The sequence below is a fragment of the Carettochelys insculpta genome, chromosome 2, assembly GCF_033958435.1.
Source record: "Carettochelys insculpta isolate YL-2023 chromosome 2, ASM3395843v1, whole genome shotgun sequence".
In the NCBI taxonomy this organism is placed as follows: domain Eukaryota; kingdom Metazoa; phylum Chordata; order Testudines; family Carettochelyidae; genus Carettochelys; species Carettochelys insculpta.
This window is the reverse complement of record NC_134138.1, coordinates 270,634,319-270,656,313: the sequence shown is the minus strand read 5'-3', so window position 1 is coordinate 270,656,313 and position 21,995 is coordinate 270,634,319. Positions and strand designations below refer to the sequence as shown.

At 46.9% G+C, this 21,995-nt stretch overlaps 1 protein-coding gene across 1 annotated transcript in view; it reads right to left on the bottom strand.

Annotated features, from left to right (window-relative positions):
* Positions 1 to 3,595: 3,595 nt before the first annotated feature.
* GARS1 (glycyl-tRNA synthetase 1) overlaps positions 3,596 to 21,995 on the bottom strand; it is a 42,209-nt gene continuing 23,809 nt past the window's right edge. Inside the window, exons 10-17 of the mRNA XM_074985170.1 lie at positions 20,065 to 20,229; positions 15,841 to 15,952; positions 13,920 to 14,061; positions 11,088 to 11,173; positions 8,676 to 8,785; positions 7,023 to 7,116; positions 6,066 to 6,256; positions 3,596 to 3,904 (exon numbers count right to left, since the gene is read on the bottom strand). Of these exons, the coding sequence (XP_074841271.1) occupies positions 3,764 to 3,904; positions 6,066 to 6,256; positions 7,023 to 7,116; positions 8,676 to 8,785; positions 11,088 to 11,173; positions 13,920 to 14,061; positions 15,841 to 15,952; positions 20,065 to 20,229 (1,041 nt within the window). The 3' untranslated portion in view covers positions 3,596 to 3,763. The remainder of the gene's footprint in view (positions 3,905 to 6,065; positions 6,257 to 7,022; positions 7,117 to 8,675; positions 8,786 to 11,087; positions 11,174 to 13,919; positions 14,062 to 15,840; positions 15,953 to 20,064; positions 20,230 to 21,995) is intronic.

The following is a 21,995-nucleotide window of genomic DNA, read 5'->3' as shown; positions in this document are numbered from 1 at the left end:
AATAGGGCACTGTCGGGCTGTTTGAAAGGCGATCCAGTGTATTGCCTCCACAGATAGGGGAGAGCCTAGACTTAAAGAAAATGGGTTGATAGTGTCTGGCAAGGACCCACTTATCAATAGTTGGGATTGTGAAATGCCTATTTCTTTATTGTTTTGTCATCTATTTGTCTCTATTGTTTTATCTGTCCAGTCTGTTTCTGCCTGCTGTATAGTTAGGTTTTACTGGCTCTGAAGTAATTAAGATGGTGGGATGTGATTGGTTATATCAGGGATGAACAAAATGTGGAGTGAGTCCCCTCAGAGGGCAAAAAAATTCATAAGGGGACCCAGCACCTTCAGCTGCTGGGTCTCAGGCTTGTTTATCTCATTGAAGATGTTGAAATGTTACTGTTTGTGCGTGTGCACTCATATTTACATACCGCTGAGTAATGGTTTTACATTCTATATGTTTTCTAGATGTGTATGGGGTGCCCAGGGAGGGGTAGCACTTCTGGTGTGGGAACTCGTTGTGTCTCTTGGGGGTCAGTTTGTGCACCTTTGGTCCCCACCTGGCACCCAGCTCTCACCTGTGGCTTCAAGAAGCTGTAGCATGCAGCAGCCACACCCTGATAAACCACCTCGACAGGCAGGCTAAACCAGGTGAGGGTAGCTGGCAGGTCTGAAACCTGCAGTGAGATAGGGAATTGCCTATCCCAGCATGCAAAGTCAGCCCCGGTGGATTGGCTGGATGAGCTCAACAGCAAGAGCCAATGACCAGGAAGGCGGTTCTGCAACGCTCTGTGGAGAGCGAAGGGCATGACAAGGCACCAGAGATGGCATGGCCATCCACTGCAGGCTAGGAAGTCCCAGCTGTGAAGACTTTTCATACCACTGGAACCAGGCTTCTGAGGTCAAGAGAGTGGAACTGCCCCTGTGCAACAGCTTTTCCACTTGCAACATTCTCCTGCACAGGTTCTTTGTGCATGTATGTGTAGACGTCATCGTCAGACATGACAAACTACTTACGTTTTCTTACATGTGTCAAAAGGGCTTTTTTTCATATGAACGTAATCAAAATTTCCGTGGCTTTGGATTACATCAGACAGGTTGGGGCCCCTGCTAATTGCAGAGCAAAAAGTGGGGCCCGGTGTAAAAAGTTGGCTCGCCTCTGGGTTAGATAATCATGTTACATTATATTAGGATTGGTGAGTTAAATTTCAGCAAAATGACTGGCCAAGGTACTGCTGAGACTATTACTATGTAAATTGGGGACAAACAGGAAGTACATTGGGAAAAAGGGGAAGAGGAAATGCGATTCGTGCTGGCTGGAAGCTAAGCCTCATCAACAATGAATTGTTTGCATCTCTGGACTTTAGGTATTGCTGTTCTCTACTCAGGTGAGAAGGACCAGGGATGTGGGAGAGCAAAGGGATGGAACTATAGCTTAAAGCCCCTACTTGTCTCAGGGGGCTGGTGGTTATCATGATGACCTCAGCGTGGGTTTTCAGACCAGAGCTTCAGGGAGTTAAAATTACCTTAGGCCAGGGTTTCTCAAACTTGGGGGCGGGGGGTGTGAAGAATTTTTTGGGGGGTATGAGGTGATGCAACCCCCCCCCCGTCATTCCCCCACCCAAAGAAAGATCCAGCCTTTGCTTCCAGCTCTCAGCCCCTGCAATTTTATGTGGGTGACCCAGTGCAGCGCTATAAAAAGCAGGCAGCCGGTGAAGACCCACATGGAGCTAGCTGCCTTCTGCAAAGGGGAGTGAGTGTGAGGAGAAGGATGGGGTTAGATGGGGGCTGGGGGGGTTGCCTGGCTTGCATGAGGGGAATGGAGTTAATGGGGGACTGCGGGAGCCTGGCTTTGGGGGAAGGGAGGGGCATGGGCAGTGGAGCTCATGGAACTTGGGCAGCCAGCTTGCAGGGCTTGTGACGCTTGGGCAGCTGGCCCCGGCATTGCAGGGTTTGGGTGGCTCAGGCTGGTGGGTGGGTGGCAAGCCCCAGCAGCATGGGGCTCAGTCAGCTTGGACCTGCGGCTCTGGCAGCACAGGGCTCAGGTGGGTGGGCAGCTGGCACAGGCAGCTGACCAGCTGGGGCTGCACCAGGCACCCACAAGGGCCCAAGAAAAACTATTTGTACTTATTTTTAATTTCAAATAACGTTTTATGTCAATGTTTTCTGTTTATTTTAAGGTATGAATTGAATTTTTTTTATTAAAAAGGGGGTTGGATGATGCTAAAGAGGTGGGGGGCGTGAGGCTCTCTCAGAAATCAAAAGCCGGGGGGCGTGATGCTGAAAAGTTTGGGAATCACTGCAGGTTCTGTGCTCACTGCCCTCTGACAGGCACCAGCCCACGTGTGCTTGCTTCATGATCAGAGCTATTCAGGGATTTCTCACACAATCATTGTTTGATCCCCATCTATCCAGGGAACAGGGTCTGTTTTGTCAAATTTCCGAAACCAAAATGCTAAAATGTCAATTGTCAACATATGGGTTTTGATATTTTAAATGAAATTCTGCTCCAGTGACTTGTTTCAAGATCTAAGCTAATTAGTATGAAAAATACTAAGGGAAGAAATAAGGCTGAAATCAAAATGGTGTTTTGCATGACCTGAAACAGCAAAACGCTCTGGTTTGGTTTGTGAATATCTGATTCATTTTTGGCGTTGAGAGGAAAAAAACTTCACCCTCTCAAAAGTAGGTGTAGGAGGGGAATGCATTTTTGGCCCAATGCTGTTTACATGTGAAAAGCTGTTTACTAACCATCAGGGCCGCACTCTGCTGTTTTCCCACCAGCCAAGCAGGTCTATTTCCTCCTTGTGTTTCTGCTCACACCGGTAATATTCTGCCAAGCACAGCAGGGGCTCTGTGTAGCCTTATCACTTTCAGTGAGGCCAGACAGGTGTAACTCAGTGACATTTAGTAAACCGCGCCTTTAGCACCCTCCCTGTGCTGCTGAATGGTAACGGGAACACTGCTGTTCACATCTACAGTGGCAAACTGAGCCCTCTCTCTTACAAGGAACAGAACCAACTCGCTTGCATAGCAATGTCGGCTGCGCCAGGCTAGCAGAAGTAACCATGGTAACCGGAGACACGAAGCATGGTGAACTCCCTAGCTGGAGAGTGCAAGGCACCAGTCGGAGGTTTGGCTTCATGCCTGGAGCCTACTCAGCATTCCCTGGAGTTTCAGACATAGCCAAGCCTGTCAGCAACCCAACAGATGCTTGTATTTCTCTCCCCAGAAGGGGGAAGGAACTGCTTCCCGGCACAAGGCCAAACTCAGCCCATGACCGTGGCCATCTGATGTACTTACATCCCCCATCTGATCTGAGCACCTTGCACGCTGAGGTAGTTATCCTCACCACATGCCTGTGAGGTGAAGAAGCGTATTAACCCTGCTTTACAGTGGGGAAGGGAGGTACAGAGGAGCTTGTCCAACATTGCCCTAGCATGAACGTCTCACCAACTGGACTTTGCTTCTTTTATGCACCCACTTGGACCTCCTCTTCGCCCCCCCAAGAGTTAACCAAATAAGTGGTCAAAAAAGTCAAAGGTCTCAAAGCACAAGGCTGCACAAACCCAGAGAAGCACGCAACTGCAAGGACAGTTTTGTTCATAACACCTTTAATTGCCATTATTTCAGTTTAAAGTTAAAATCAGGCAGCAATTGAGGAAAAAACAAAACAAATATTCCCTGGGTGCACAAACAATGCAGCTTTGAATAATACACATGATAGTTTATTTCATATTAACAGGAACAGTAAAAAGTGGACGTCCTATAGAGTTTATTTCAGGTAATTATCTTCCTCTATTGTCTCCTTTTTGCCAGTCTCTTGTCCCTCAAAGAGCGGGTACTTTGCCTCCACGTCAGCCCAAGTTAGATAACCATTTGCCAGGTCCCGGATTATGGTAGGAAGTTCAGAGACCTAGGGGGAGAGTGCAAGAAACAGGCAAGGCATGAGGCCACACAACTTGATTTCGTTCATCCTACACGGACATGGATAATGTTTAGCACCGTATTACAAATACAGCCAACTGATTGGCTGTCACTGTGTGACAACAGATCTATCCACCACTGTCATATAATATTTTTACAACCAAACACTTCCTCAAACTCTGGGACATCAAGTCATTGTGTCACCAACCAAAAGGGCATTTGAACTCGAGATCACTTTTCACCGTAGTGACTATTGATCAAGTATCTGGAGCACGGATAGTCCCTAGTGAAATGCAGCCATCCCCGGAGCGGAGCACAGCATCACACAACATGTTGGGACAGGTAGAGAAGAATGTGCTAGCCCAAAGGAACCTGGGAGCAGAGGATTCTGACAGGTCCTGGGTAATGTAACGCGAGTACAAGCTAATGCAGGAGCTGGTGAGTTTTTGCTTTGCTATGGGTGTGATCAGAGGGGCTGAGTTAAAGAGCTACAGAGACCATGCAGGAACTGATTCAGGGTTCAGTGAGAGAAATCAGACATACTAGTCACACTGGGACAAGTGTTCGCTAAAACCAGTGGGAGTCATTCCCATGTCTTCAGTGGGCACTGGCCCAGCAGAGGCTTCTGGTCACAATGCATGCAGTGCCATCCCTAGCAGGCTTGTGAGCAGCGGGAGTCTTCTGCACTGCAGGAGTGTGCATGCTCCCTGCTTCATCTGCAGCCACCCGTTTGGCTCCCTTCCTTCTAGAGACTCCCTCGCCTGTCACTGTGACCATCGCAGGGGTGCACCAGTGATTAGCACTAACTGGTGTCGGCTGTGTCTGTGCCATGCCATGGGGTGACCGTTACACCACAAGGGCTGTCAGGGGAGATGAGCCTCTCCAGAGAAGAGGCCCTTCCGGATAGTCATTCAGCAGCTTGTGCTAAGGGTTAAGAGTGAGCAGCATTCATCGCTCTTGCCCACTCTCCAGGCAGCATCCAAGCCACTCTGAAAAGGGCAGTAAGGAAGACAGACCTCCAGACCTAAACCCTCGACTGACCTAGAGCAGTGGTGGGCAACCTACAGCCCATTGTGCTTCCGCGTGCAGCCCACAAAACGTTTTGTGTACCACTACTCATGCACAGGGCTGCCACAGTCTGCTGGTTTCCTTTCACGTAGGTCTTTTCCTACCGGCATTATTAACGTGACATGCACCTCAAGCAAGGGCACATGAAACGAGGTGTGTTGCACATAACATCGGCTGAGAACCATGTGCTCCCTCAGCATCCAATCAGAGCGCTGCTACGGTTGAGTCAGCACATTCTCGGTGCGCCAGCGCAGTTAGCAACGTTACCTTCTACCAGGAGAATGAAAGGCACTAGATACAAGTGCCTGAAACCCAGCCTGACCTGCAGGGAGCTCAGTGGCTGATGCGCACAGGCTGGCACACCCAGGCTGTGGTCTGAGTGGAAGGAGTGTGAGATTCCTCCCCAGAGAGGTAAGGGCAAGAAGCCAAAGGGCGAGGGGGTCTGCACTCAGAGGCCAGAAAGGGCCTGAGGTCCTGCTAGCTCAGTAAACATGACAGTCTGGTTGGCAGACACTTGAAAAAGCTTCCCCAAGGAAGTGAAAATGGGGCTTTTGGAGCATCTCCTGGGCCTTAGGGGTCAGTGCCCCAGAAGGAGAGGGGCCAAGATGGCCACCTCACTGAATTGCTAGCAAAGGGCCTGCAGGGGACATGCTAGCTGAGGAGGGCGCTGCATATTCACACGCACGAAAGAGGCCCCATGGAGGTCCACCTTCCGCGACAACCAAGACAAGTCACCGTGGGACTGTCTGGAGAACAGCTTAGCGCTATGTACACAAGTCAGCAATGACAACAACAATGGCCTATGCCCACAGTGAGCGGGACAGTCTCCTAGTAGGTGTTTACATGGCTCGAGACTCTCTCCAGGGTAACCTCTCCCTCTGGCTCCTATTCAAAGCAACAGCTGTGTCCGTTTCCCCAGTGGGTTTGTACCCTCTCGGCCTCAGAGCATATGGATCCTACATGAAGAGACCTGCATGGTTGACAGCAAGGCCAGTATGTCCCCAGGCTCAGAGGCAGCCAACCCAGCCCCCGCCCTAGTCAATACATTAACTCCTTCCCTCACAAGCGTGTGGGCATTTTACCTCAGCTCGGATCTGACGCATTGAGTCGCGGTCCCTTAGAGTGGCCGTGTGAGGTGTCCTGTTCACCGTGTCGAAGTCTATCGTGATGCCGAACGCCACGCCGATCTCATCCGTCCTGGCGTAGCGCCGGCCAATGGACCCGGAGGAATCATCCACTTTGTGGGAGACGCCATTCCTGGTGAGTGCCTCAGCTGGAGGAAATGGAGATTCACAGGGTTAACAGCCCGGCCAGGCTGGCGGGTCAGAGGGACACAGAACCACAGGGCGACAGAGACAAAAAGGGAGGGAAATGCCAATGGACAGTCATTACTGTCCCGGCAAGTCAGACCCACAATGGCTCCGTGTGGCTCCCCAAGCCAGTCATCTGCTACTTTGCCCCAACTCTACACTGGAAGTTGTTCACGGGGGTGCATGCCACTCCCTCGCCAGAGTCAGTCACAGGCTGTCCACTGAGCAAGGGTGGGCGATTCCAGATCGTATGTTTTAAGCTGTTTGGGGTAAGGGCTGGTCCTTGCTCTATGCCTATACCACGCCCAGCGCACTTTGAGTCCAGCATTAGTAGTAAATGGGAGGGAGGCAGTATGTGCTTGAGAGCTGGGAAGTAAGAAGTGACTTTGTTTTGACAGCAGGTTCTGGGTTCAAGGCTCAAACAAAGGCGTGGGCACATCTCCGTGCACCATGCCTACCCTTTGTGCTTTGCTAAGTCTCTTCTGAAAGATGACACTGAAACTAAGGCCTCTTCAGCTGGACATTAAAGCTCCCCCAACGAAGCACTAACTGAAGAATGAGTTAACGCCAGCATCTGGGACCAGCCATGTTAGGGCAAGGAGCTGGCAACAGAAGCTCCAAGCAAGCCCTGATTCTAACAGTCTGATATTGCAGCCGTCCCACTGACTTACAGGACGATTGCTACTATCTTCTTTTTTTTTTTTTAAATATGTTATTATATTTACTCACAGAGCTCCTTGACGAAAGGCATGAATTCCTGATTCTGGCTCAAGGGCAGGACGGAGCACTTGAATGGCGCTACCACCGCCGGAAAGCTGAAGAACTGTACAAACACAGTCAAAACAAACACACAGATTTAATTAAGCAGCTACAGTTTGGATCGGGTTCTTAGCTCGAGTATGTTAGCACAGCGCTAATGAAATCATACAGCTATAGCAATTCCTTCTGGCTGAGCAGCTGGCCCTTGGCAAACCATTAAAGCTTCAGAGGTAAAGGTGAGCTTCCCCCTGAACTACCTGAAAACCAAAGTGTGAGGAGGGGCTCAGATGTTTAATTCCAGTGCATTTCTCTCAATGGTGGTGCTTAGAATCTGGTACATCCCACTCTCCAATTCACACAGAGACTTGATTAAGATACGGAGCACAAATGCAAGTAGTTCTCCTGAGATCTGCTTCATCACTACATAGTTAACCAACTGTTCCAAAGGAAGGAGAACGGAGTAATGTTCTTTCCCTCACCTTCACGCTCCCATCTTACCCTCTCCCATCCTTTCCTACTGCACACAGCACAGGCGCCCAAGTGTTTGCATAGACAGATCACCTAATGGAGACAGGAGATCACAGACTCCCTCACCTGTCCACCCCCACTTGTAATCACAGCCCAAAAGCAACCTGAGCTGGAAGAGGAATGTGCTGTTAGCAGCTGCTTTAAAAGTAACGTTGCAGTGGGAAACAAGGAAAGGAAGCTGGCATCTAGTGCCCATAGCTCTCCATTGGCCGCCAGTGAGTGCTCCTTGGATTGCAGTTTGGGGAATGATGCTAACACTATGGTCTGTGGCACAGCTTGCATTCTTTGTCTCTGACCTCAGCAGCGGGGAGGTCTCACAAGCCAGGCTTGAGAGGACGCTTGCATGGTACGGAGATTATAAAAGAGCAGAGACAAATTACATAAAAGGACTTCCCTTCCTTAGGAAGAGATTTGTCAAGTTTCAGCCCACAAGAGAGTTCTCTGCTCCAAGGAGCGCAGGAAGAGCTTACAGTGCAAACGGTGGTAGATAACTGTAAGGATGTGGCCACACTTGGCCAAAACTTCGAAATGGCCATGCTAATGGCCAAAATGAAGAATACTAATGCGGCGCTGAAATGAATATTCAGCGCCTCATTAGCATGCTGCTGGGCGCAGCACTTCAAAAGTGCCACTTCGAACGTGCGCGGCTCAGCCACACGGGGGTCCTTTTTGGAAGGATCCCGCAAACACTGAAATCCCCTTAGGGATTTCAAAACGCTTGGTGTCCTTTCAAAAAGGACCCCGTGTAGCCAAGCTGCACACATTCAAAAGCGGCACTTTCAAAGTGCCGCGGCCGGCAGCATACTAATGAGGAGCTGAATATTCATGTCAGCCCCTCACTAGTATTCTTCAATTTGGCCATTAGCATGGCCATTTCAAAGTTTTGGCCAGGTGTTGCCACCACCTAAGTGTCTGGGTGCCACTTACACATGCTCTGGTAAGGAGAGGAGCGAGGTGTCCTACCAGGGCTTTCCCAGGTCTGTTGTGTATTCCAGTGTATAACGGAAACCCCAGAGCTGCATCTGGTGGTGGGATTTTGGGAATCAAACGCCCACAGCTGCTTTGTGACAAAGCCAAAGGCACACAAAGGCTCACCGTTCGTTGTTCGTCTCCCTCCCGGACATGGAATGTGTGTTCAAACACTGTGTACATGATCCTTCCAATACCGAATGAGGGCTCAATCACATTCGGGACTATTTCTTCCACTACAACACAAAACACACGGCAGTCACAGGCAGTTTATAAAAGCACAGTTATTGGACTAAAGCTGCATTCCTCCCCACAAGTCAGGACAGATTACAGCTGAACATAGAAAGACAGGAGTTTAAATAACTCTGCTGCCGATGGGAATACGGGGAGCTCAAGATTTGGACTCAATGTGGTTCTACAGGTGCTATTGTTATACTATGAATCTAACTGTATGAGAAAAAGAGAGGGTGAAAGAAACCGTTGAATTAAAACCTGAGCACCATCAGTGAATCCCTTGGTGCTTTCAAGCTGTCTGCCTCAGCGTCCCTGTATGTGAAGCGTCCGCACAGTGGCATGCGGATTAGTCAATGTTTGTAAAGCCCTCTGAAGATCAGATGCCCTATGTAAGAAATACTACACTCTACAGAAACACGAAAACAACCCTCCCAAAGTACTACTGAAAAGGACTTTTCTCCCCAAAAACTGTCTTCATGATATTTGTACCGGTGTTTCCACAGACTAGCCCTGCTAACGTCTGTGCTGGTTAGAGACAGCACAGCGTTTTAGAAAAACCCTTGGCAGCCAAACTGAGAAGCTACAGTTTGTTAGAGGAATAAGCTGGTTCTAGAAATTAAGTAATATGAAAAACCATTTCAGACGTAGTGGCCTTATGCTCCCACCTTCACAGGTTGGAAAAACAAACAAACAAACAAAAAAAAGCAAGAGATCTGTGAAATACACGACGTGGCAGTACTGTTCTGCCAGTCCCTTTGGCACAATACCTTCTCCCATAAGCATTATATTTACCGAACATCCTATGCTGCTTTTAATTTGTTCCTCAGAGCCCGGGTCCTAGGCCACATTAGATCCCTTCACTCTGGCTATGCCTCCCATCCCAGCCAACGATAAGCAGAATTCAGAGACTGCACTAACACAAATTAACTGACCAACAATCAAAACTCCAGCTGACTGCTCCGAGATAATGCAAGGCATATTGACTAAGTGTAGTTACTTTCTACCTCTGACTGACAGGCACTTAGAAACCTGGGTAATGTATGCAGACTGCTTATGTCTCCAAGAACGGGTAAGAATTAAGGGTGCTCTCCAACTCCCAGGAAGCACTTGGCTTTGTGCATGACTGACTCTTAAATGTTTTAAAAAAAGATGCAGAAGAATGATGGTCCAGTAGTGAGGGCGCTAATGTGAATCTCTGGGCTAGAAACAATAACCAACAAACTTCCTTTGTGACCTTGGAGAAGTTAGTTACAGATCTGCCTGGGAAAACAAGTTTGATTTCCAAAAAAATGTTAAAGATTTTAGACAAAGCCAAAAACTCAAAAAGAAAAAGGAAAGAGAAAAAGAAATACAGATATTTCATTTCAGAAACATGGTGTTTCCAAAGCAATGTAAGCCCCTAGGATCAAGGGCCACATTCTCAGTGAAGCGTGGTCCTCTACAAGCTTCTCACTAAAACTGACATGACTGTAAGTTTCATTGCTGTCCATCACTGAATGGCAGCAATGAAACTGACCGGGATTTGTGTTCTCTCTGGTGGGGAGTCAGGAGCCTTGAAGTCCTACGATCACTGGTCCTGCTGCAGTTCCACAACTGCAAGAGCAGATCAAGGAGCCAGCTAGCTCCAGGGTTTGGAAGCCCAGGGTTCCTGACTCTGAAGCCATCCTGGAGCTGTAGGCACTGGAATCCTGGGCTGCTGGCACTCAATAGGTGGCAGGAGATAAAGCCTGTGTCGTGTTGGAAGTCTCAGAATGGAACAGATTCACAGAACATTTTGATTTTGACAAATCAGCAAACAAAAATGTTTTTGGGAAATTTTTCCAATCAGCTCTAGTCAACTTAAGACTTTCTGGGCCTCAGTCCCCACCTGTAAAATAGAAGAACAGCACTGTGGTTCCTCACGGTGATGTAGTGAGGCTAAATATACAGAACATTGAGGGTGTCTCAGCTATCATTGTAATAGGGGCCTTGTATACTATAAATAACTGTCTGACCTGCTTTGAACCTATGCTGGAATTATCCTGTAAGGCAACAGATCATAAGAAAATAATGGGGAACATGTCTTAAAAAACAAGGAGCCCCAAAGCTTGGAACCTCAACTTCAGCACTGTAATAAAAACAGGTTTATTTACTGGGGTGTTTCCACTGAAGTCAGTGAAAGAAGATGGTTCATATATATCAGGCTTGTAGAAGAGCACTTAAGTTTCAACATTTTGGCCACAACTTGCAGGTTCGTTTATTTCTCTTATGCTCTAAATGTGTGGCTATTGGCTTCCCATCACTAAAATTAAAGAATAAAGTTACCGTGCAGTGTTTTCTGGAATCTCTTCACACTGACCATGTCCTTTGTTAATTGAAAAGTTTTCCCTTCAGTTTCAACAGTGAATTCCCTGTAAAGAAAATGCCAGTTTTTAAGTATTAGCATAGAAACCAGTTCTGTCACTTCCCCTTAGGTGGTTTTGCTGGTTTCATTTTTATTTAAAGAAAAACTGATTTAGGGGCTATATGGAACAAATCAACAACCTCCATGGATCAAAGGAAGAACCAGTTAACACGTCTCATTTTTCAAAGCACTCCAAGATTGTATCTAGCATTCTTTTATTATTGTTGTAAAATACAAGTGCTCATAATCATTGGGGAACATAAAAGCAAATGTGGTTAATAGCCAGAAGCAAATTCAATTAAACTATGGAAGATTTCCAAGGGGGAACAAAGAGAGAAATTAACCACAGAACATTCAGATATTGACTCACTACCGACTTTTCATGTCAGTTTAGTTCTGATGGAGACTACCTGCCAGCTCCCTGGGAATTGAAAAAAATCAAACATATTATTGATCTGTAAAAGCTTCCCAAACAAGCAGCTGGGCCAAAATCCGCTTTTTGCTGACTCCTACAGCTTTTGGTGTTGTGCTCTCTCAAGCCAGACAAATAAAAAATGATCCCACGGCTGCTTAATGGACAAACCAATAACAGAGTCAGAGTATAAGGACCAGATCAACTGCTCTGACCTGTACTGCCCAGGCTGCCAGCACCAACCAGCACCCGCATATTAAACTGGACAACCTAAATCTGACCAAATTATTACAGCCCACGGGGGACTGGAGTGGTACCACAGGCAGAGAACAGGAGGAATTGAGATGGGCCAATGTATGAGGCCTATGCTATGGCAAGGAAATGAGTGAGATACAAGCAGATAATCCTGCCAAGTAATTTGCACCCACATACTGCCGAAGAAGGCAAAAAAAAGTCCTCAGATCACCACCCGTCTGACACAGGCTGGGAAAATTCCATCCCAGTCCCACATACGGCTCAGTTAGATCCTTAGCATGTGAATATGAACCAGCCTGCCACAGACAATGCTTGGTGTCACCTCAGAGCCCTGGCCAACCCCACCCACTGTCCCACCTCCAGCTGTGGCCAATGCTGGTGCTTCAGAGGAAGGACATTTAACGTACACAAACCCAACTCTACTCCGGAGATGGGAAACAAATCCCTTCCTGACCTGCCACATCTGTCCTCAGACAGGCAGAATTTCCACTGCTGGCTGTCCAGCCCTAAACATTCAGTTCACAAAGAAGATTTATTGTATTAAACTTCCAGCTAACTGATGCTGTAGTGCAAAATCTGCCTCTTCTTCTACAGCAGCCACCTACAGTCTTCTAAACATGGCCATCTGTGAAACAGGTCTAACACAGGCACATCACCACACAGCCGCCTCACCAGGCTTGTGCATCAGCAGCAGTGGTCTCAGGTATACTAAACCGATGGCTTCCAGGAGCGTGCGGCATACAGGAACGGAGGCACTTATGGCAAGCTGCATGCTGAGTGCCAGCATGGAGACTCATTTCCCAGAGTTGACGTCTCTGGAGGCACAATCTGACTGTGGCTGTATGAGGGAGTTGAGTCTGAACTGCAGCCACCATCGGGGATTGAAGGGGTACACACACCAACAAATGCTGCTCTTGCTTTGCTCACATCATATCAGAGGGTTAAAGGAATTAGATTAACTTTCTGCTGGCTTGGGGTTCAGTAGGACAGATGCGCCCAGTGATAATTTTTCTGTCTTGCAGGCCTGGCTTGAATGTATTACAAGTACTCTTCTTCTTGCTCTTTGTTTACTTGGATGCGCATAAAACCCACATTGGATCGAATACGTTAAAAGTAGTCTACCAGCAAGACTAAGCAAGCACTGCACAGGCGAGGTGTTCCATGGGACTTGTTCTGCACATGCTATGTCAAGCAACATTGGAGCAACAACTTTATTTTTTAAGATAACACTTCTCAGAAATATAATGATGCTTTTTCGAAGGATTAGGATCCTTAGGATTCTCCATCTGACCAATCAACTGGAAAACCCACATTACAGACGCATCGGGCACAGCTGTGGTTGTTGCAGTGTTTTAGCACGGCACTAACCAAGTGACCCCTGTAGTAATTTTCACTGCTACCACCTGTAATGCTTTATCGGCTCGACAAGCCTCTGACCACCAGATGCTGGGACTGGATGACAGTCTTGATAATTGCCCTGTTCTGTTCTTTCCCTTTGAAGGATTTGGCATTGGCCTTTGTCAGAAGACAGGATACTGGTCTGGATGGCCTTTGCTCTGAACCAGTGTGGGCAGTCTTATGTTTTTATTGGTGAACCAAGCCATGCTGGGTATGAATAATCCCCACACAAACACATATTTTACATTAATATAACTTGCCTGCCTCTGTCAGCCGTGCCCGGCTACGAACCCCAGCCCACAAGCTGTGAGACAGCCTCCACTCCCAAGGACGTCAGTGGGAGCCAAGGGCTCTCACCACTTCATAGGTGACACCTGGTACCTTGCAGGACTGGCTATGGAGCCAGCAGGCTGCATCTAGTTTGAGTATAAACACACCTACTTTTTCAAACCAAAGCATAAAGGCCCATAACTATAATATTTACATGTACTCTGTTCATCACTGAAAATTGTCTCGGCTGAGTCACCAGGAGGATGAACAGCAGATGATCCATTTTATTGTGGCTTTCAGTTACTGGAGGGCTGGCACAGGATGCCCTGCGGTTACTCAAGTGGCTTTTTGGGTATCCCTGAGATAGGACAATGGAAAGGAAAATCTTATTTCAGCCCCACACCCAGTGTGTTCTCACCCTTTCTCATTCAGCAGCTTCTCCATCTCGCTGATGTAACATTCGTCACAGATGGAAAGGTATTCCAGCACCGATTTTGCATCCTTCTTGTAGGCTTTGCCAATGGCTCCCTTATTTGCCTCAAACTGAACAACATTGACTGTTTTGTACAAAGCGGTTAAGGAAACGACTCTGAGGACTCTTTCATTAGCATGTATTAGGTAACACGTAATGATAGGCATCACCTACTGACCTTGGGGTCCACGCTCTGTCATTCTATCCTATGCTACACTGTCGCTGGTTTGAGTAACTTACCTGAGAGCAGAAAGTAAATGCTCTATTAGTAACAGAGAGAAAGCCATGCTAGTCTATATACTATCAGAACAAAAAAGCAGTAAAGTAGCACTTTAAAGACTAACAAAATAATTTATTAGATGAGCTTTCGTGGGACAGACAGTTTAGTTTGGAAAAGAGAAGATTGAGGGGAGACATGATAGAAGTTTTCAGGTATCTAAAAGGGTGTCAAAGGGGAGGGAGAAAACTTGTTCTTTTTGGCCTCTGAGGACAGAACAAGAGGCAATGACTTAAACTGCAGCAAGGAAGGTTTAGGTTGGATATTAGGAAAAAGTTCCGAACTGTCAGGGTGGTCAAACAGTGGAATAAATTGCCAAGGGAGGTTGTGGAATCTCCACTGCTGGAGATATTTAAGAACCGGTTAGATAGATGTCTAGCAGGGATGGTTTAGACAGTACTTGGTCCTGCCACTGGGGACTTGATGGCCTGTCGAGGTCCCTTCCAGACCTAGTATTCTATGATTCTTCAGACCATAGTCTGTCCCACGAAAGCTCACCTAATAAATTATTTTGTTAGTCTTTAAAGTGCTACTTTACTGCTTTTTTGTTTTGACTCTATTAGTATTGTCGATCAGCATATACAGGTTGAACCTCTCTGGTGCCACTCAGGTCCCAAGGGCACCAGACTAAACAGGAGAATTTGCTAGATGACGGGAGGTCAATATTGTCTAGCAGCATTACCAACACTTCCACTGCTCGCTGGGCTTTTAGAAGACATTTAGGGGCAAATTACATCTAAATAACAGCACAAAACACGGAGCCAGGACTGGTGGCTGGAAACAATCTGTATGGGACCACGGGAAAGTGGTCATCTGCCTAACCAAAACCATGCCGGATTACAGATGTTGCCAGACGAGAGAGTTCTGGACTAGAGAGGTTCAACCTGTATATGCCGTTAGTATGGTTGATATTAGAGCAAGAATAAGATATTTTCACACCGTGGGCTGGTTTCTGATCTCAGTTACACCCAAATCATCAGGAGCGATGCCAATTGCCTCAATTCCAGATTTATACCAGTGCACTCAGGAACAGAATCAAATCCAATATATTCAAGAAAAAGCCCACCAAGCCTACCCCAGAGCCAGTCGCAACTCACCACCTGAATGGAAATCCACTGGTCTGGGGACTTAGGCTATCTGGAAAGCAGTCCCTCCCAATCCCATGGAGGGGAAAAAATGGGGGAGTGGAATTCGTGGTCCTGAACCAACCAAGAACCAGGCAGACTGAACCCTCCAAGCAGACCACATTCATTTACTTTTTTATGGGTTTATGCCCCTCTTTAATGTTCCAAAGTTCTTTTGCAAGTAGCTGGTGCAACATTTAAACTATGCTTGACTAGTAAATAAAAAACAAGGATTCAGGAAGCAAACTTTGCCCCCTATTTCCTATACTCACCTGAGTAAAACGACTCTCATACAGAAAACTTTGGGGCTGACCCTGCAAAGCTATTCTTTACATTACTGTGAGCAATAAGGTCTCCTGATTTACCCCAGATACTCTCTGTAAGGTCTAACTTTGACTAGACACACACTGGCCTTAGGATGTTTTTGTGTCAGACACTTTAGGGAGAACCATTTTATTCACAAAGGATATGGGTTCTTTCAGTGGCTTCTCAGCTATGAGAGGAACTTTGGTGGCTCTGGCATGGCAGGAGAGGTCATAGCAGGAGCGATCAGCACAACCAACGATCTCAATCCAACCCTAGAAAGGCAGAATTGGAAGCTTTTAAACGGATGTCTTTTTGCTCACTTAACCATAAAATGTGTTTGTTTGTGCCTAAGCCCTTCATGCTCCCAGGGCTGCTTTTTCTACCTAATTAGCTCTGTTTTGATAAGCAGCAAGAGTTCCACCAGCTTCCCTCTTGCTTGAATGGGCCTGTTTACATCAAGAAGTAACTAGTTATGGAATATGAAAAATGCATGTATACAGGGTCACGTTCCCTATTGAGGCTTGTGGAATGACACAGACTCACATGAGGTGGGGAGCTGGTAACAGCGAATGTTTTTACAATCACATAAACATGCATGAGATGAGTAACTTGGCATCAGTGGGCTTTTGTCACCTCAGCTTGGGACAGATTAGTCAACTTGCCTCTTCACAGCTGTCAAAGAGGCCTGCTTAAGAGCTGCTAAGTAACGTATGAGTAAGAGCTGACTGAAGCATTTTCTTGCATATGATCATGGGGTGGAAAGGAAAAGCCTGTACACGAATTAATTTGCACAGAGCATGGTCTGTGAATTCTAAATCTGTTCACCAAAACCAGTGAGCTGTTTGCTTTACAATGGGGCAATCCATGCAACAAAGCTCTTTGGTCTTCCCCGTTCATTCTGTTGTACGCCAGCACGCACGCACATGTGGTCAAAACCTACGTGCATGAAATTCCAGTTTGCAACAACAGAAGGACTCAAAGGCTACGTCTACACGTGAAGCCTACTTCGAAGTAGCCTATTTCGATGTGGAGACATCGAAATAGTCTATTTCGATGAATAACGTCTACACATCCTCCAGGGCTGGCAACGTCGATGTTGAACATCGACGTTGCACAGCACCACATCGAAATAGGCGCAGCGAGGGAACGTCTACACGCCACAGTAGCACACATCGAAATAAGGGTGCCAGGCACAGCTGCAGACAGGGTCACAGGGCGGACTCAACAGCAAGCCGCTCCCTTAAAGGGCCCCTCCCAGACACACTTGCACTAAACAGCACAAGATACACAGCGCCGACAACGAGTTGCAGACCCTGTGCATGCAGCATGAATCCCCCGCTGCAGCAGCAGCAGCCAGAAGCCCTGGGCTAAGGGCTGCTGCACACGGTGACCATAGAGCCCTGCATGGGCTGGAGAGACAGCGTCTCTCAACCCCGCAGCTGATGGCTGCCATGGAGGACCCCACAATTTCGATGTTGCAGGACGCGCAACGACTACACGGTCCCTACTTCGACGTTGAACGTCGAAGTAGGGCGCTATTCCCATCCCCTCATGGGGTTAGCGGCTTCGACGTCTCACTGCCTAACGTCGATGTTAACATCGAAATAGCGCCCAACACATGTAGCCGTCACGGGCGCTATTTTGAAGTTCGTGCCGCTACTTCGAAGTAGCGTGCACGTGTAGACACAGCTAAAGAGTCCAGTTATATCACAACCACAAGTGAGCGAATGCAGCCTGGGTAGAGGTACTCAAGCAAGCTTGCAAGAGAGCACAGATTCTACGACACTGCAGAGTAGCCACGTGAGGACATAACGGGGTATAGTGCTTCAGTGCATTCATCTGAGGTACCTAACTCAAAGCTCACTTGGGTACAGCCAGATGTGCTGCGGGGCAGTGCTGTTGTATTTGTGTTGGTTGCAGAATAGTACAAACGCAGGATGGGTAAGGGAATATATTTTATTGGACCAACTTCTATTAGTGAGAGAGAAGCTGTCCAGCTTACATAAAGCCCCACTTCAACGTAGAGAGACCCAACGAGGATGCCTGTACAGGAAACATTCCTGTGTTCCAACACATTCCATGTAGAAACAACGGGAAGTCCTGTGGCACCTTACAGACTAACAGATTTATTGGAGCATAAGCTTTTGCGGGCACTTGACCCACTTTGTCAGACGCCATGCCATTCCATGTAGGAAAGTCCTACAGAATTTCACAGGGAGGAAACCAATAAGGTCTGACAGAAAAACTATTAGCTGTAACAGACAATGATAATTTTTCTACAACTTTTTGAAAAATCATGTAGAAAGTCTTAACCAATTACGCCCCTGCTACAGAAGTTGGTTTAAACTTTTTGCAGGCAGAGAAATTTTCTTCTCTGCTCAGTTCCACAGGATTTTTCGATGAAGTAACAGGCAAGCTGCAGTGGTTCTTTAGCTGAAAAGTTTGGTGCAACTTCACATATAGCAACTTCACCCATTAGCAGGCTGTGACGACACATTACGGATGGCCAACCCCAAATAATTCAATAAAGAGTTGCAACGATTAGAGTTCAGACAGAACATTTGTACTTTCACCTGCAGAGGAGCTCCAGGTTTAGCTCTTATTCATGCCATAAAATAAAGCAAACTCCTATTAACTGAACCATCTATCCAACCTAGAAAAGCAGAGACCAAGGAGGGCTCTTCTTGTCCTATGTTCTTAAGTTCCCGTTCTGTCATGAGCTCTGCATAACCCTGCAGAAACCATACAGTTTAACCTTCTTTACTTCAACTGTGCCTCACCTCGGAGGTACGCCCATGAGATGCTCACAGCAACAGAAGGGTCCTATGATTCAATCCCATGAAGTTCCCAAGCAGTTTTAGCACTCTGAGAATTAGCAGACCCCAGCCCACTTGAAAAGACTAGTTGGGTGTAAAGAAAGGTCTTCACTCTAATGGAAGATACTGTTGATTCACCCTGCCTAAGTCCAGCCAAAGGATTTCATCCAATTCTGTTACCTGTGAGGTTTCTTCTCTTTCTACCAGACATAACTGATCAATAAGAGCCCCCTACGAAGCCTCCACTCAAAAAAATCTTTCTGCTGACTCATACAAAGACTGTCGCTGAGATTTCTGGAAGACGCAGTAAGAGCTCCACAAGCATGTAACAGGGGGATTTAAAAAAAATGCTGCACTCCTAACAAACCTTTCCTGTTCACTGGAAAAAAATACACACAAGATCTTAATTGTCCAATGAACAATCAGAGGGAAAACAAAAGTGTACACCAAGTCAGGACATTGCAACATTCTTCATATAGTGAAGAGTGGGGCAGGTGTGTAATGGGAACAGAGGTCCTGGGAAAAAAGCCCTGTCCTACTAGCTATCCTTGGTTAGACCTCATAGCAAAAGGAGGTCAGTGGATGGAGCACAAAGGAGCTGTCTTGGGCAGACAACTCCAGCAGTGCTCTCTCTCTTCTGCACTGGTTTTATTGGGGTAACAAGCTGGAAGCCACAGGGGCCTGATTCACCTCTCACTTGGACACAATTCAACCCCACAATACTTAAGTCCTCTGACTAGGGTTTACAGCACCTGTTGCTCCTACAGGGCGATGAACATCCCACGTACAGCATCCATAAATCAGGAGTGAGTCTGCTATAGCCAATGGAATCGTATGAAGCTCAACAGAGGGGTAGTAGTAGTAGGCATCCTTCAGTCTGCATAGACTATGGATCGCACCCTTTAAAGTTTCAATTGAGGACTTCATTTATAGCGTCTATTGCGACTATGAAGACCCACATGAGTGTGACGGTCCTTGCTGCATCTCTTGCAGATGTAGTGGGTGTCTGGCAAGTCCTTAGTGTGCTTTCTGTGCGCTCGCTTCTCCTCTGCTAGCTGTCTGATCTTCATCTCGCCCTTCTGAAGGCCCTTGTGTAACCCCTGCCTCCATCTGCTGTGGTCGTCCGCTAGTTCTTCCCAGTTGTCCAGCTCGATGCCTACCTCTCTGAGGTCTCTCTTGCAGACATCTTTGTAGTGCAACTGGGGGCGTCCGGGAGGTCTTTTGCCAGAGGCTAGCTCACCATACAGGATGTCTTTTGGAATCCTTCCATCACTCATCCTGTGGACATGGCCAAGCCAGCGGAGTCGACGCTGCCTGAGGAGGGTGTGCATGGTTGGGATTCCAGCTTGCTCGAGGACGGCGGTGTTGGTCACTCTGTCCTTCCATGATACTCCAAGGATGCGCCTGAGGCAGCAGAGCCAGCCTTAAACCTGCCCGTTGAATTTCTTCACTTTAACAAACAGATTTTTGAGGCCATCTTACTAGTGACATGCCAGGCTAAGAATGTATCAGAGCACGGGGAACACACAACTCAAGGCTCTCCTCATAAATTTAATTCTGCAACTTACATAAGATGTTTTGGACTCCGCATCCCAGCAGTCACAGGCATAATGAGCCATCTCGTTCTCCATGTGCTGTCGGAACCGTAGCTTATCTGGGGATACACCAACCTTTATCAGGTAGAGGTAGATTCTGCCAATGAAGTAACCTAGGACAGAGTTATTAATCACACCCTGGAGGGAGATAAAAAAAAAAAAGCACATTTTGTTAACTTCCACAGCATCATATTGCTGCCTCAGAAAAACTGGAGACAGCAGTTATTGCTTCACTTCTTGCTGCCATCTGTGATACACTGAGATATGTTTCCTGAAATCCACTGCATTGTGAACGCAATACAGCAAAACCTCTGTACTTCACAGTAAAGTCTCCCTTTGGAAGTCTTGTGTGACCAAAATTAGTAAATTCCCCAGTATAGCAGAATACTGCACAGAAACTAATATTTGACAATAGGCTCTTTAGTTCAGCAAAGAGGTACAACACAAGCCAATGGCTGGAAGTTGTGAGTGTCATTTGGGTTTTCTGCACTTGATTTTCCACCTCTAAAATCAAATCCCTACAGAGCTACCTCAAGGGGCATTTCAGAAGGCCCATGAGACAGTTGGGAATCCCTGCCTACCAGGCTCAATGCACAGGCCCCATAATGGGAAGAGTTGGAATTAAAAAAAAAAGTAACAGGATTAGAGGTCTGGAGCAGCTGACAGAGGAGGAATTGTTGTGGACCTGATAAAAACAAAGGAACAAAATGATGGAGCCCAAAGGGTTCAGACCAGGCCCTAAAAGCAACAAAATATGTAGAGGCTAAGATGAAAAGGAGAGGACAGAGAAAGAGCCTAGGAGGAGCTTTTCTTACTTCCATCCATCACTTCTGTTCTCAGCCCTCCAAAGAGAGATTATTTTGGTTGCTAGAAATTTGACTGAGTTGATGATGAATCATCTTTAAATTATCATCCTTACAATTTGTATTTGAGGATTTTGAGTTTTTTCCTATTAATTTGCCAGACAAACCCCTCCCTGTGCACTACCAGCCATCTCATACCACCAATACAAAACCAGTTACCTCCGTACTATTATGAATGTCCAGTATTAACAAGGCATTGTATCAAAAGGCCTCTGACAAATACAGAGATAATGTATTTTTATACTGAAGTGCACGTTATTTACATTGCAATATTGCCTAACAACCCCACTCACAGATCATGATCCCATTATCGGGAGAGGGATAGCTCACTGGTTAGAGCATTAGCCTTGTAAATCCAGGGTTGTGAGCCATTATCCTTGAGGGGACCTTCTAAGGGCCTGGGGCAGGCTAGAATTTGTGGGAAGGGACAGCTCAGTGGTTTAGAATTGGCCTGCTAAATGCAGGGTTGTGAGTTCAATCCCTGAAGGGGCTATTTAGGGGTCTGGGGCAAATAGATTTAAAAAAAAAAAAAAAAAAAAAGTCTGTCAGGCTTGGTCCTGCCAAGAGGGCAGGGGACTGGAATCCATAACCTCCTAAGGCCCCTTCCAGCTCTATGAGATGTGTATCTCCACATATTGATAATCTCGACACATGCAGAGACCAGAAAAATGGGTTCTCATTATATATAGTAACCCCTGGAAATGCACAGTTGTGAATTCAGCACAATTCAATATCCCACTGGCCTTGGCTCAACTCTCCCTCACCAGCTCTGCACAGGCCTGGTTCAAACCCTCTATGCTCCAACTCAACTCCCCACCCCCTTTGTAGCCTTAACCCTCCACAACTCCTTGGGAGCTCCAGATGCTCCTGCTGCTTCCCCAGCTGTGGAACATTCGTTCCACCTGGGAAAAAATGCTGCCCTTGACTTAGGTGAAATCTGAGTTATGCAAGGATGTGTGGGAACAACCTTTGCACAACTCGAGGGACTACTGTATTTAGTACCTACTTTCAAGTGGTCCATCTTTCTCTCTCTGACTTACC